Here is a 17,032-nt window from a genome sequence, read left to right as displayed (position 1 = left end):
CAATAAAATACTTAGGAATAAGTTTAGCCAGGGAGGTAAAAGATCTCTACTCTGAAAACTAAGACACTGATGAAAAAAAAAAAAAAATTGAAGACACAAGTAAATGGAAAGGTATCCTGTGTTCATTCATGGGTTGAAAAACTTAGTATTGTTAAAATGTCAGTACTACCAAGAGACATCTATAGACTCAATGCAATTCCCATCAAGATTCCAATGGCATTTTTTACAGGAAAAAAAAAAAAAAAAAACTCCTAAAACTTATATGGAACCACAAAAGACTCCAAATAGCCAAAGAAATCCTGAGAAAGAAAAACAAAGCAGGAGGCATCACACTTACTGATTTCAAGCTATACTCTAAAGCTATAGTAGTTAAAAGAGTATGGTACTGGAATAAAAACAAACAGATCAATGGAACAGAATCAAGAGCCCAGAAATAAACCCAAGCATATACAGTCATATAATATTTGACAAAGGAGCTGATAGTACTCAAAGGCGAAAACACAGTCTCTTTAATAAATGGTGCTGGGAAAACTGGACATTGACATGCAAAAGAATGAAACCTGACCCCTATCTTACACCACTCAAAAAAATTAACTCAAATGTTTAAAGGCTTGTATGTAATATCTGAAACCATGAAGCTCCCCGAAGAAAACATAGGGGAAAAGTTCTCTGACATATGTATTGGTAATGATTTTTTGGAAATCACACCTAAAGCACAAGCAACAAAATAAAAAACAAATAAGTGGGACTACATCAAACTAAAAAGATTCTTTCTGCACAGCAAAAGAAACCATAAACAAAGTGAAAAGACAACCTAGAGAACTGGAAAAAATATATGCAAACTATTTATCTGATAAGAAGTTAATATCTAAAATATATAAAGAACTCATATAACTCAATAGCAAAAAACAAATAATTCAATTAAAAAAACAGGCAAAGGACCTGAATAGACATTTTTCCAAAGAAGATATACAAATGGCCAACAGGTACATGGAAAGATGTTCAACATCACTAGTCATTCGGGGAAGGCAAATTGAAACCACAAAGAGATATCACCTCACACCTTCCAGAATGGCCATTATCAAAAAGATAAGAAATAACAAACGCTGGCATGGATATGGAGAAAAGGGAACCCTTGTGCACTGTTGGTAGGATTATAAATCGGTGCAGCCACTATGGAAAACAGTATGAAGGTTCCTAAAAATTAAACATGGAACTACCATATGAACCAGCAATTCCACTTCTGGGAATACATCTGAAAGAAACAAAAACACTAACTCAAAAAGATATTTGCACCCCCCATGTTCATAGCAGCATTATTTACAATAGCCAACTACAGAAACAACCTAAGTGTTCATCGATGAAAGAATGGATAAAGAAGTTGTGGTATATATATACAATGGAGTATTATTCAGGCATAAAAAAAAATGAGGAAAAAAATGAGGAAAAAATGTCACCCACCATTTGTGACAAGATGGATAGACCTTGAAGGCATTATGTAAGTTAAATAAGTCAGATAGAGGAAGACAAGTATTACATGATTTCACTTTTATGTGGAATCTAATAAAAATAAACAAGCAATAAAAATACACCAAACTCACAGAAAAAGACATCAGATTTGTGGTTACCAAAGGCAGAGGGTAGGGGGAGGAAGGTGGTCAAAAGGTACAAACTTTCAGTGATAAGATAAATAAGTATCAGGGATGTGATGTACAACACGATGACTACTGTTAACACTGCTGTATGATATACAAGAAAGTTGTTAAGAGAGTAGATCCTCAGAGTTCTCATCACAAGAAGAAATTTTTTTTCATTTTTTTTTTATTGTATCTATATGAGATGATGGATGTTAACTAAACACATTGTGGTAATCATTTCACAATATATGTAAATCAAACCATCATGCTGTACACCTTAAACTTATACAGGGATGTATGTCAATTATTGCTCAATAAAACTAGGGTAGGGGGGAACAGTGGGGAGGACCGCTCTTAAGCTCACAAAAAATCTCAAACAATAACCCTAAGAACTATCCTTTCTAAGGGATACATTTTAAACAGGTGAATTTTAGGATATGTAAATTATATCTCAATAAAACAAAGGAAACTTCAGAGTTATCTTCTTAAACAAGGAGCTATGAGCCATACATTTTAGAAATAGGGGTATTGTTAGAAACAGGTATCTTAGGCTACAGAAAGAGTCTAAAAGAACTCTAAACCTTTGCCAGAAAGAGGCATAAGGCTGACAGACTATGCTGCCTTCTCATCCACCAACACAGAATTATCTATTGCACCTATTCTTTCTTACCAAGACAAGTAGTATCACTTTAATTTTTAAAGTTGCTAATTCTTCTGCCACTATACTGACACCATCCCTAAGCTTATTTCTAATTTTTTTCTTCTCTTTTCAACATTTTTCGAAGCTCCTCGTAGTCTTAGAGTTAACACCTCATGCTGAAAGTTGTTTCTACAAACTGAAATTTGTCAGGCATAAGCTCCTAAAGGCATGAATCATCTTTTCTATTTATTCTAATCTCTCCGCAGATTACAGAAAACTTTAATAAATACTTGTTTAAACTCAAAAGTCACCAGGTTGAAATTCATTAAGGAAAAGAAAGTTGGGGGGTGGGGGTGGGAGGGAGGTCCAAGAGGGAGGGGATACATGTATACATATAGCTGATTCACTTCATTGTAGAGCAGAAACTAACACAACACTGTAAAGCAATTTTTCTCCAATAAAAAAGTAAATAAATAAATAAACTCAAGTGGGAAAACTGTGAAAAGAAAAGAAGGTTAGTATACGCCTTGATTTTAGACAGGAAAATTTCTCGATTTAAAATTAAACTCCAGGGACTTCCCTGGTGGCGCAGTGGTTAAGAATCTGCCTGCCAAGGCAGGGGACAAGGATTCGAGCCCTGGTCCAGGAAGATCCCACATGCCACAGAGCAACTAAGCCCGTGCGCCCCAAATACTGAGCCTGTGCTCTAGAGCCCACAAGCCACAACTACTGAGCCCGTGTGCCACAACTACTGAAGCCTGTGTGCCTAGAGCCCATGCTCCACAACAAGAGAAGCCACCACAAGGAGAAGCCCACGCACCACAACGAAGAGTAGCCCCCACTCATCGCAACTAGAGAAAGCCCACGCGCAGCAAGAAAGAACCAATGCAGCCAAAAATAAATAAGTAAATTTTGAAAAAATTTAAAAAAAAAAAAGAATCTTTAAACAAAATAAAATAAAAAATAAATAAAATTAAACTCCAAGTTCCTGACTTTTTCTGAAATATTTCTTTACATCTCAGAAATAAAGCCATTTGAAAATATTTCTATAAATTACCGCATATAATATAACCTAAATATAATCCAAAGAAAAAATTAGAAACCATTTAAAAGCCAGTCAATGAGGGTCTGCTTAAATAGAACAGAGTACATACCAATGGAATATCAGGTAGCTGCCAAAAAAGAATGAAGTGGTTCTAAATGTGATGATTTGAAGTGAGTGTTATAAAATTAAGTATAAATCAAAGAGTAGTAAACTCCCATTTGTGTTTTTAAAAACACATACATATATGCTTATAAACCAGCAAAAGTGTTTACTCTGGGCAAGGGAGATGCCTAAAAGACAGGGATAGAAGGCAGATTTTCCCCTATACATCTTTTGTACCTTTTGAATTTTGTACATTTATATACCTATTTTAACTTTGTACATGTAATTACTTACTCAAAAAGTTTATTTTAAAATATATGTTATAAAACATTGGCAAACTTTCCTTAAAATTCTAATTCTACACCCAAATTCTAAGGTACTAGTAAGAAGTGACCATGCCTTAAATTTCTGTACACCCATATTGCCTCATACATATAGCAGGCATTCTAAAGTGGTAAAACCCACCATAACACTATAAGTAAGGTTAAAAAATAAAAATTAGTAAAATGAGACTTTGCATTGTTGAAAGGTTAATGAAATGACCAAGGCAAGTCTGTGCAACTATCCAGCTATGAGTTCTGCAGTAGGGGTTAGGGGTTGGGGGTGTCTGCACTGTAAAAGGAAACTCCATCCAAGTCCCAAATGCAGTCTGGCACAAGGCAGTTCTTCCATCCAGACTTATATTCAAATTCATCCAATCATAAATGTTTACATCTAAATTCACTTCATTGAAAGGCTCACTTCCGTTGGGCTTTATTATATTTATTGATTCTTTTGCTCTGGGAACTTTATGTCAGTGGAGTGATATAAAACTACTTAGATTACTTATCACTTGATTATATGCACATTATACCAATATTTTATATCCAGTTTATATAATTGTTTGTAAACAACTCCATGGCAATGTGACATCATAGAGGCTTATATGTCATTCACTTTTCTTTCCGTTTCATTAAAAATATGTTGCTGTAAATTTTAGAATTTTCTGTTTTATAATTTCAAATATAGTGTTCTTAAGAAAACTGAAAGCTTCAACTACTAGCTAATACAAAATGCAAGTATTTCCTTGACATACATAAAATCTTTCATAATTTGAAAATATATGTTCAGGTGACCTCAGGACTGAGAAGAAAGGTAATCATTTGATTCTGAATCCTCCCTCTCCCTCTACCCCCCTCCCCCCAAACATGAAAATCAACAAGGAAAACAAATAAAACCACACAGGACATACACTTTAGTATTAAAAGGAGATAAGAAAACACTATGACTTTCTAATTACCCATAAGTACAGATAAAAAGAAAAAACTCCAACAGACCTTCTACAGCCTTCCAGCTGCTACAAGTTTATAAGGGCAGAAAGTGAGTAAGGCGGGGTTTAAAAGACTCCCTAGGAAAGAGTAGAGGGTAGCAGAGGACTAAAAGTAAGCAAAGACAAAATCCACCCCAGAAAGCAAAAGTGCAACAATAAACTCCAAATACTGTGTAAGACTTGATAATCCATAACCCTGGCTATGAGGAGGGGTTTAAAAATGGAAGGAACCAGAAATGACACCCTTGGAGAAGTAAGGGAAGTATCTTCAAAGAAGCATCAAATTAGAGGAGTGTGGTACTCCTTGGAGACAAGGCAGTGGAGGGGAAGAATAAAATTAGGAGGAAAATTAAAGATCTGATAGAAATGAAAGAGAAACAGGACATGCCATGGCTTCTCCCACCAAAAACACCACCATCTATAAAGCAAATAGCACAAAAGAGGGTAGAAGTGACAGAAAAGAACACTCTCAAACTAGGAACTCTTTCCAAGTAATAAACAGGAACAGAAAAAAGCAGACCAAATCCATACAAAACTACTGCAAAACATCAGAAAATGGAAATAATAGTTTTTCTGCTGATGAAAAGTATCGCCCACAAAACCAACCATGATCCTGAAGTAAACTGTAAAAACAACATTTCAAACTCAATTAAATACTGTCAAACAAGCATTTGGGGATATGAAAAAATAGCTGAATTAGAAATATAAACACTAAAAACATAAATGGACAAAAAACAAGATAAAATTAAATAAAAGATGACCAAACTCAGGGAAGAAATAGAACAACAGAACATAAAAGAAATGAAGGCTGGGTTACAAGTATCCAAAGGAGAAGAGAGAATAGATTCAAATGAAAATTTAATACAGGGCATTGAAGAAAAGCAAGAAAATAACCAAGAGAATGAAAATAAAATAAAGAAAGAAGTTGAGAAAAAAAGAGAAATCATGGTTGAAATGGAAAATAAGCAAAGAAAGTCAGACAAATGTATAATTGGTGTCCCTGAAGAAGAAAAATCAAAACAGCAGGGGGAAGGGAATCCAAAACCCTAATATTTAACACTACAATCCAAAGAAAAGCTTTACAGAAATAAAAGAAGACCAGCATATACACAGAGAAAGGGTCCACTGGGTATCAGAGCAAAATGACCCACAACAATCAACTCTGAGTTGTAAAAGTAAACTTTAATGATAAAGAAAAAAAAAATCCTCACTGCCTCCAGGCAAAAAGTCAAGAGAATTGGCATTAGATTTCTTTAAAACAACATACAAAACCAAAGCAACAGTGGAATAGTATTTTCAAAAAACAAGGAAAAAAAGTGTGACCCATGAATATTAAAGCCACTCAAGCTGTCCTGCAGGTATCAAGGTCATAGAAAAATAGTTTAGAACATTCCAGAACTCATGGGATATACGAATGTGCCTTTCCTGAGGAATCTACTAAAGGATGAGCTTTATTTAACCAAAAGATGAAGTAAAACTACACAGAAGGACTGATAGTAAGCTTTTCATCTATTTCATTTTAGAGCAAAGGCTAAAACAAGGGTGGGTAACGAGTTAAAAAAAAATGTACTTTTAGCTATTTTTCAAATAAAAGAGCAAATAAGTTATAAAACATTTCAAATGCTTTATTTATTACAGTTTTCATTAATTGATCATGATACTATAACATCTAAAATGGGAGGAACCTGCTTGTCAAAATAACCATTATGAAAAATTCATAACACAAAACAATATAAAAACATTAAACTTAACTTGGTTAATCACATGTGGAACTTAGCAGGATGGGGGAAAATAGGTTTTTTTATAATGGTGATGCTTTCAAGGTTGTCAACAAATGATTTAACTATAACAAAAGAAAGTATGTTCTAAAGCTCAAGGAAAAGTTTATGATTCATATTTAAGGCAGGAGGTTATTATTTAGATAGTTCAAAACAGAAGAGAAAATACATATTATAAAAGAATATGATTTCACATAAATTTACTCTCCATCATGCTGTCTCCTGGCCTATATTAAGATTACTCTATATCCACATACATACAGAAATGGGGATTAGGGACCATAAATATACTTATAAAGATCACTGATGCCAAAATAATACACAGCCACAACAGTTTAACATTTGTTGAGTACTTACTACGTGCTTATAAACTGTTTAGCATAATTTCGTTTGACCCTCTCAAAAAGTTTTTGAATATAGATACTTTTATTATCCCCATTTTACAGCTGAGGACATTGGGCATAGAGAACTACCTGATTTACACAGTCACAGAAATATAAGTGGTAAAACCAGGATTGAAATCCAGATCTGAAAGATTTCAAGGTTCATGCTCTTAAATCAGTATGGCATTTTGCATGGATATTTATAATAAAATCTCATTTAAATATAGTAACTTACCCTTGTACATATGTTTCTAATAACCTGTATTTCTTTGCTTACTTTATTATAATAATGAGTTTGCCTTCCTTAAATTCGTACAATAATTTACTATTGAAGGAGGTACTCCAGTCTTTTGGATAAAGTTCAAACTATTATAAAAGGGATAAAAGACCAAATTATCTCTCCAGCCATCCTGTAACCCTTACTACTCCACACCCTGACCTGCTGTCAATTCCACTCTACAATTAAATCTTAAGTTCCAGTCACACTGAAAAACTGGCACCTTCACGAGGCAGTCACAGCTCTTTCTCACTTCTAAGCCTGTTCATATGCAGTTAGTTCTCTCTGTAGGGCAACTCCCTCCCCACCTTATTCCCTCAACTCTGCCTAGAATTATTTTCTCATTATCATCCTTGAAGGACCACTTTAGGCACAAGCCCTCTGCGGAAGTCTTCCTAAGCACCCATCAACATGACCTTTGTCTGTATTTCTCCTTCATTTACTTCTATCATAGAATTTATCTTATTCAATTTTAATGGTCAATTATTACCTGTGTCCTTGAGTGGGCCAGCACAGTACCTAGCAACCAGAATTTTTTAAACACTAATTGATGGGAGAAAAAAATGTCTGATGTAGCTACTTGAAAAGATAATTTACAGAGTTGACTCCAACTATGTATATACCAATAGTAAAATCAATAATTATCAGTTTTAATACCTATTTGTTATTCAATTTGACATTTGACTGGAAAAAGTTATATTCTTTCAGTTAACTCTTGGATGATGCATTAATACAAGAAGTTCCAAAATAATATTTTTTAGAGAACTATATTATTTTAAAGGAATTTAACATTTTATTTTTCTCATTAAAAGTATAGCTCTGTTTGTCCACAGAAGAGTACACTGATCAGAAAAGGAGTAAGAGAGTAAATTGGTGAAACACCTTGACAGAGGTTTGTCACTAATTATCACGAAAAATATCTAAGCTATACCACTGGTCATCAATTTAAGAGTTGACCTCTAGTACATCACTAAGACACATAATTTATTTTTTCCTTGATGTTACCATCAAAAGTTAGAATTTTTGCCCTAACATCCTAGTTTATCATAAGTGCACTTTTATCCATGAATACAGCTAGATGTTTTGAAAATCTTTTCACAGCTTGCACCACCTTCTGACTTAGTAATGAGTTCCTCTGGTAACTTGGAAACACTTTCATTTCTCTGAATTTAAAGGATAACTATCCCTCTCTACCATGCTAAGAATTGAAAAATATGCCCACCTTCACCTTATCCATAAAATTCACAGTGCCTACATAACAGTTAGTTTGCAAACTAGAAGGAAGGTTAGTGGTTTTTTCCCCCTCATAGGTAGAGAAATTAAATGTTTTGCATAAGATGAAGAACTACATTCTAATCTACCCAGCATTAAGTAACCAAGCAAAGGAGATGACTCAAGTAGTGAAAAAATAAAAGACCAACATAAGTTTTAAAAGATATGTGAATCAATAGAATTTTAAATTCCACTTCTTCAAAAACCAAGTAGCAAATAACAAAAGATATAATTATAGAAACACAAGGCAATAAGATAATACGTTATTAGTCCTTTCCTCCTGATAATTCAGAGATTAGAAAATACCATACCAATAAATGTAAAAGCAAACCATTTTAAACCTTAACAGCTACTCTTCCTGAAATTGATTAAAAACTCTAAAAGAAAAATAAAATAACACCAAAAGGACTAAGCTGGCTCTGAAAACATAAAAAAGCAAAATTCAAGAGAAAGTTTAATAAGATGTTCTTATAATAAAAACTTTATGAAGTACTAAAGTCATAAAACTTAAAAAAAAATTAAATATATAAAACACGTCTTTCTTTCAAAAATCTGATATCACAATATCATAGATTTTCACAAAACTGAATCACTAAACCTGTATTTTTTCATAATAAATTTGCAGTTATATTTACCTTCAGATCCCATGATGAAGTGATGGATATCAGGGCCTGTTGACATTCGAGGTCCTTGACAGCTTTTTTCTATTATACCTCTAGGTGTTACCATTTTTATATGAACCACCTGTTTAATACAATGCATGATGTAAATTCTAGATATCTGTCAGTGAATGTTGTGTGTGTGGATATACACACCCATATATATTTATATAAAACACTATTTTTAAAATATTGGTTTAAGTGATAAATGGTGATTCCCTTCAGAATTCTAATATCTTTTAGTAGTTCTTAGACTAAAAATAAATTGTATGTAACTTTAAATAAAAGAGGGAAAAATTATTCTAAGATTGTTATTGGCCTAGGTATATTCATCATTTTAAAAACTGAAAAACACATTTCTTTAAACCAAAGCTAGTCTAGGGTTGTCCATGTGGTAAAGAACTAAAGGATGGAAAAAATATGCAATGATCACATTTTAATAGGTTCATTCTTTCATTTATTTAACAATATTTATGAAGCACTATTATTCATGTTAGGCACTATTCTAGATGCTTAGAATTCTAAGAAAAAAATTATTCTTGCCTTATCCCCACCTTCAACTTATCTACTTTGCCCACTCAGTAGAAAAGAGTGAAAAGAATGAAGTATTTATTTTGATCACATCAAAATTGGGATGAAGAGGGAGATGTGGTGATTGAGTTAAAAAGATGAAGAAAGATATGTGTGAGGTATGTCTCACACATGTGAGAAATTAAGTACGTTGTAGGGAGAGGGTCAATCAAAAAAATTCCTCAGATCTGACTCAGAAATGGTTAGGTAAAAACCCAACACATTTTCAGAATAATTTTTTGACAGATAAATAAAAATAGTCTATTGTTGAAGGAAATGAGCAGAGGACATAAATAAAGAATTCACAAAATAAAAAGATAAAAATTGCTAATGAGGACATTTTAAAAGTTTACATTCACTAACAAATAAAGAAATATAAAATTTTAGGAACATAATATAAATAAAAGGTCCAGTAAAATAAAGATTCTCATAGTGCTAGTAAGAATGTCAACTGGCACAAAATTTTTATAGAGCAATTTGGCTGTAAGGGTCCAAGGACCTAAAAACATGCTTGACCCAACAATCCAAGCTCTAGGAACTTACCCAAAGAAAATGATCAAAGAGGTATGCTAAAAAATTACTACAGAGGATATTTTTCCCTTTATTTACTTCTATAATTTTGAAATAAAAATAACTTAAATATTCTTTAATAGGGAATTACTAAATCACAAATTATCAATAAAAGAGAATTATATGCACTTTTAAAAAATAATGGTGCAAACCTATGCTCATTGACATGTTAATATATTGATAACAGTTTAAAGAGCAGATTAAACACAGTATGATGCTTTTTTAGATTAAAAACTAGATATACACATGCAAATAAGTACATTCAAATGTATACTTACAATTTGTGGCCCTTAAGTAACCCCAAAAAGGATTAAAATAAATTACATGCTTTAGCAGTACTAAATGTGGTAGTCTATCAAATATGCTTAACTCTGATAAATATTTTAATAATCCAATAGCAAAAGGATCAAATTCTCTTTTCTGAAACTGAATTTATGTTATCTTAATTGCAAAAAGAAAAATGTGATTTCTAAAATATCTTCAATTAAAAAAAAAGATAATGCAAACATTTAAAAAGTGTTCATAATATAGACACTTAAAGTCTTAAACTGTTGGGTGTTAACTATAAAAAACCAATACATTTCATCAACAATTTGATATTTCTATCAACGAAGACATTGATGAAAATGTTGGAACGCTAGATCTGAAAAACAAACCTAAATAGCTCTAGGAATAATGTTAGGAACACCATTTTAATATTCTCATAAACTATTCTTTTAAATTGTTATCAGAATATTGATGATAAAGGAAACTAACATGTATGAAGTACCTATTACATACCAGTGATTCCTCTAAGAGTTTTCATTTTATGTCCTTTATTCCTTATAATAATTCTATGTAACAAATAACACTATTCTATTTTATACAGTAGGAAATTGAAGTTTAGAAAGGTAAACCAATTTGCACAAGGTCACACAATTAATCACTGGAAAAGCTACAAATGGAACAAATGATACCTAATTCCTAGCCAGGATGCCTATAGTTACACTATTGCACTAACTCTTAAGAGCAATGACACCAGATCAGCTAAAACAAAATGATGTGCACATAAAACATTACATTAACTACAACATTTTTAATTGGGCTCTTTAATTCTATACAGAAAATTTTTTTCAGAAAAATAAATATAAAATCTCCTAAGGCAAAACAGTAGTAATGACAAGATCACCTAAATAAAGACTAAAATCTTGGTAGAGTTGAAGACCAAGACTCCAAGGCTTGCAAAATAATATTTAGATACATTTATAAGTCAGATACTATGAGACATCTACAAAACTTAAATATCAGTTACTCGAAAAGAAGCACTCTTAAATAATGACCACAGTTGTGTCTTTTAACCATTTGTGTTACACATAATCAACGTTACTATAATTAAAAAGGGTATACTTTTGTGGGGGACTCTCCAACTCAATTTTTAAAGGCTTAACAACTTTATAATAATCTCTATAGACTAATTAATTATTGTATAATAAATAGGAAAAAATTTACCAAGTCCTCAATATTGCCATAGATATTCTTCTTCATGCCTGATGCCCGAGTAGATACCCATCCTCCCACAGTGCTGAATTCCAGGGAATCTGGTTCATGACCTGTACAATAACCACTTTCTTTAAGCTGAAAAACAAAAATGTAATATTTTACCAGTGAAAGTGGCCCCGTTTAACACAGCACTCAACACATTAACTCTTTCCACATTAAAATTTCCATGTCACTGCTATTTGGACTCATTAAAACCTATATAGAAAAAGAAATACGTTTATCATACTTGTCTAAAAATATTTTTAAGCTTTTGCCTAGTGGAAAAATATGGGCCAAAAGACAGTTGTATTTTCCACAGGTTCACCAGCCAATCTTACTCCTTACATTCTTTTATGTTAAAGCCAACTACCCTCCCTTCTTTTTTTTTTTCCACAGAGACAATTTAACTACTTATGGAGATCAGATTATGCTTAAATAATTGCCAACTTCATCTAAACACTTTCAATAAATAAAGCACTTAATCTCTTATGCTCCCTACCCTAATATAATCTGCAGCAGGCCTGCAGAAAATCTGAGCAAATTGCCTGTACTTAATTCTCTCAAGGAGTCATGTGTTTTAATGTACAGCCATCTGGCTAGGTTTCCTGCATGTAATACCATCATGTATTTGTGACGCAGATCATGCATTCCTGTACATTAAATAGTCACTTGTTTCTCATTTTTCTATATTAGCGTGGCTTTGCCATCTGCACAGCACCTGAGGTTGGATGGATGCCCTTTACTGCAACAACACCAAAGCCATTCCACTAAAATCATTTTAAAGACTCAGCCATCTCATGTCAAATGGTACAGACACTACCATCTGCATACCCACTGTCTACTGCACTCAAGCCCATCAATCTGTGTTGACCATTTTGATAGTCATCCATTTAAGCAACTGTTTCTGTTTTTCAAGTAAGCCATGCAGAGATATAGAGTATGTCAGCTATGTTTATATCTGTGTATTTAAGTATGGTATGAAAGCTGTAATCCAGAACTTGAGAACCTATAGGTTGAATACAATTTGTTAGCTTTTGCACACAAGCAATGCAAATTATTTATCATGTCTAATTTTGCTGCTAGGAAAACAAGATTTTAAAAGACATCAATTATTACATAATAGAATTTTTTCACTAAACATTCAATACATTTATTTAATTTTAAGAGGTTAATAACCACTCACAAATAAGTAGCTTAAATACAAGACTGAAAGCTAAAATGAAGATTATCAGACCATGATATTCCTTCCTTAATTCCCAAACAATCTATATTCATATTATTTACTCTCAAAAGACTAATACCTTTCAATTTTTCTGAAAGTAATACACACACATGCGCGCACGCACACACACACACAAAGAACTCTTAAAACTTTTAAAACTCAATAATAAGAAAAAAACCAATTAAAAAATGGACCAAAGACCTTAACAGATACCTCACTGAAGATAGCAAATGATCATATGAAAAGATGTTCCACATCATATGTCATCAGGGAAACACAAATTAAAATAACAATGAGATACTACTACACATCTATATGAATGGCCCAAATCCAGAACACTGACAACACCAAATGCTAGAGAGGATGTGGAGCAACAGAAACTCTCAGTGCTGGTGGGAATGCAAAATGGTAATTTGGAAGACTATCTGGCAATTTCTTACAAAACTAAACATACTCTTACCATACAATTCAGTAATCATACTCCTTGTATTTACTCAAAGGAGTTGAAAACTTATGTCCACATAAAAACCTGCACATAAATGTTTAAAGCAGCTTTATTCATAATTGCCAAAACTCGGAAGCAACCGAGATTGGTGAATGGATAAATAAACTGTGGTACATCCAGACAATCGAATATTATTCAGTGCTGAAAAGAAATAAGCTATCAAGCCATGAAAAGATATGGAGGAAACTTAAACGTATATTACTAAATGAAAGTAGCCAATCTGAAAAGGCCACATATTCTGTGATCCCAACTATATGACATTCTGGAAAAGACAAAACTATGGAAACAATAAAAAGATCAGTGGTTGCCAGGGGTTGGGGGGTGAGAAAATGAACAGGGAGAGCACAGAGAATGTAGAGCAGTGAAAATACTCTAATATTATAATGAAGGCTACTCAGTGATTATTTATACATCTGTCCAAACCCACAGAATATACACCACCACAAGTGAACCCTAAAATAAACTATGGACTTTTTGTAATTATGATGTGCCAATGTAGGTTCACCCTTAGTAAAAGAAATCTCAATGTCATTATATCACTTTATGTGGAATCTAAAAAAGTTGAACTCATAGAAGCATAGATTGGTGGTTATCAGAGGATGAGGGGGTGGGGGAAATGGGAAGATAGTGGTCAAGGGGTACAAACTTCCAGTGATGTTGATAATGGGGGAGGCTATGCATGCATGGGGCCAGGGGCATGTGGGAAATCTCTGTACCTCCCTCTCAATTTTGTTTTAAACCTAACATTGCTCTAAAAAATAAAGTGTTAAAAAAATATGAAACAAAGATATTTTCAGACAAACAAAAGAAAAAAAAATTCATCAACAGCAGACTCACACTAAAGATATTTAAAACAAGTACTTCAAGCAGAAGGAAAATATCATCAGATTGAATTAAAAGGCACCATAAAGGGTAACTAGATGGGTAAATATAAAAGATGTTTTCTTACTGTTTAAATATCTTTAAAAGATAACTTACTATTTCAACAAAAATTATAACAATATACTATAGGTTTTACAATATATGTAAAAGTAGAATGTATGACAACAGCACAAAGGAGAGACAAGGGGAAAGGGAAGTATAATATTTTATGGTTCTTATGCTAAACTCTAAGTGTTATATACATTATCACCTTAAAGCAGACTATTTTAAGTTAAAGATATACACTATAGAACCTGAAACCCTTAAAAGAACAAAACAAAAAGTTATAGCTAATGAAGAAAGAAAAAAGATAAAATGGTATCATTAAAAAAAATATTCAATCTAAGAAAAGGCAGTAAAAGTGGAAAAGGAGAAAACACAGATAGGAAAGATAGAAAACAAATTGCAAGATGACAGACTTAAACTGAACCACATCAATAAACCACATTGAAGGTAAAAGGTCTAACCACCCCAATTAAAAGGTAGAGACTGTCATGTTAGATAAAAAGGAAAGACCCAATTGTATGCTGTCTATAAGAAAAACACTTGAAATATAAAAATATAAATTAGTAAAAAATTTTAAAATGGAAAAAAGAAAAAGATATACCATGCTAACAACAGTCAAAATAAAACTGGAATGGCTGTTTTAACATCAGATGAAGTAGATCTCAGAGCAAAAAATACTATCAGGAAGAAGGAAGGTCATTTCACAGTAACAAAATTGTTCATTAGTCAAGAAGCAATAACAATCCTCAGTATTTATTCCCCCAATAACAGAGCTTTAAATATATGAAGTGAAAACTGATAGAACTGCAAGAAAAAATAGATCTATAATAGTTGGAGACTGTAATTCCCTTCCATCAATAATTGATAGAACAAGTAGATAGAAATTTTTTTTAAATACAGAAGACCTGAACAACACTATAAATCAATTTGACCTAACAGACATGTATAGACCACTCCAACCAATAGCAGCAGAGGACAAATTCTTTTCAAGTGTACATGGAACATTTACAAGACAGACCATACTGTAGGCCATAAAACAAGTATCAATTAATTTGATAGGATTTAAGTCATATAAAGAATGTTTTCTGAACACAATGGAATTAACATAGAAATCAGTAACAGAAAGATGTTTAGAAAAATCCCCCAGTAAGTGGAAATGAAATAACAACTTGTAAGTACCTATAGGTCAAAGAAAGAATCAAAAGGGAAGTAGAAAATATTTTGAAATGAATGAAATTGAGCAGACATATCAAAATTTGTAGGATACCACTAAAGCAATAGTTGGAGGAAATTTATAGTACTGAAAACCTATATAAAAAAAGAAGAAAGGCCTCAAATAAATCACCTCATCTTCCACCTTAAGACACAAAGCATTTGACAAAATCCAAAATCCACTCCTAATAAAAACACTCTACAAACTAAGGTAGAAGGAACTTCCTCAACTTGATTAATGGCATCTACAAAAAAAACCCCTATACATTAAGTATTAACATCATACTTAATGGTGAAGAACTGAATGCATCTCTCTTAAATCAGGAACAAGATAAGGGTGTCTACTTTCACTTCTTTTCAACAGTGCATTGGAGGTTCTAGTCAGTGCAATCAGGTGAGAAAAAGAAATAAAGGCATACTGATTGGAAAGGAAGAAGTAAAATTGTCTTTATTCACAAAGGACCTGATCATAAATGTAGTAGATCTAATGGGAGCTAAAACTTTTAAAACTAATTAGTGAATTTAGTAAGATTGCTAGATATAAGAGCTATACACAAAAATCAATTTTAGGGCTTCCCTGGTGGCGCAGTGGTTGAGAATCTGCCTGCCAATGCAGGGGACACGGGTTCGAGCCCTGGTCTGGGAAGATCCTGCGTGCCGCGGAGCAGCTAGGCCCGTGAGCCACAACTACTGAGCCTGCGTGTCTGGAGCCTGTGCTCCGCAACAAGAGAGGCCACGATAGTGAGAGGCCCACGCACCGTGATGAGGAGCAGCCCCCGCCTGCCGCAGCTAGAGGAAGCCCTCGCACAGAAATGAAGACCCAACACAGCCAAAATAAATAAATAAATAAATAAATAATAATTAAAGGTGCTAATAATTTTTTAAAAAAATCAATTTTATTTCTATATACTAATAAAGAACACTCAGAAATTGAAAACTTTTAAAAATACCATTTATAAAAATATATAATACTTAAGGACAAATCTATTAAAAATATGAAATATTTGTACACTAAAAACCACAAGACACAGCTGAGAGAAATTAACAGACCTTAAAAAAACTAAAGTTATACCATGTTGATGGGTCAGAAGATTCAACATTAAGATGTCAGTTCTCCCCAAATTGATGTATAGAGTTGATGTAATCCCAATCAAAACCCCAACAGGCTACTTTTTTTAATAGAAATTGACAAGGTGTTTATAAATATCATATAGAAATACAAAGAACCCAGAATCACCAAAACAACTTTGAAAAAGATTTATGATAAAGCCACAAGAATCCAAATAGTGTGGTACTGGCATAAAGATATACAATAGATCAATGGAACAAAATAGAGTCCAGACTAGATGCACATTATAATATATTACATATTATATAAAAATGACAACAGACATGTTTTATGATGG

The 17,032-nt window shown here is 32.8% G+C and overlaps 1 protein-coding gene across 1 annotated transcript in view; it reads right to left on the bottom strand.

The window, feature by feature from the left end:
* AGPS (alkylglycerone phosphate synthase) overlaps positions 1–17,032 on the bottom strand; it is a 142,390-nt gene that overhangs the window by 65,082 nt on the left and 60,276 nt on the right. Inside the window, exons 9-10 of the mRNA XM_082466714.1 lie at positions 11,731–11,856; positions 9,079–9,187 (exon numbers count right to left, since the gene is read on the bottom strand). Coding sequence (XP_082322840.1) covers positions 9,079–9,187; positions 11,731–11,856 — 235 coding nt within the window. The remainder of the gene's footprint in view (positions 1–9,078; positions 9,188–11,730; positions 11,857–17,032) is intronic.

Source organism: Balaenoptera physalus (assembly GCF_965194825.1).
Source record: "Balaenoptera physalus genome assembly, chromosome: 6".
In the NCBI taxonomy this organism is placed as follows: Eukaryota; Metazoa; Chordata; class Mammalia; order Artiodactyla; family Balaenopteridae; genus Balaenoptera; species Balaenoptera physalus.
Note: the sequence above shows the minus strand (reverse complement) of the source record. Positions and strands in the feature narration are given on the sequence as shown.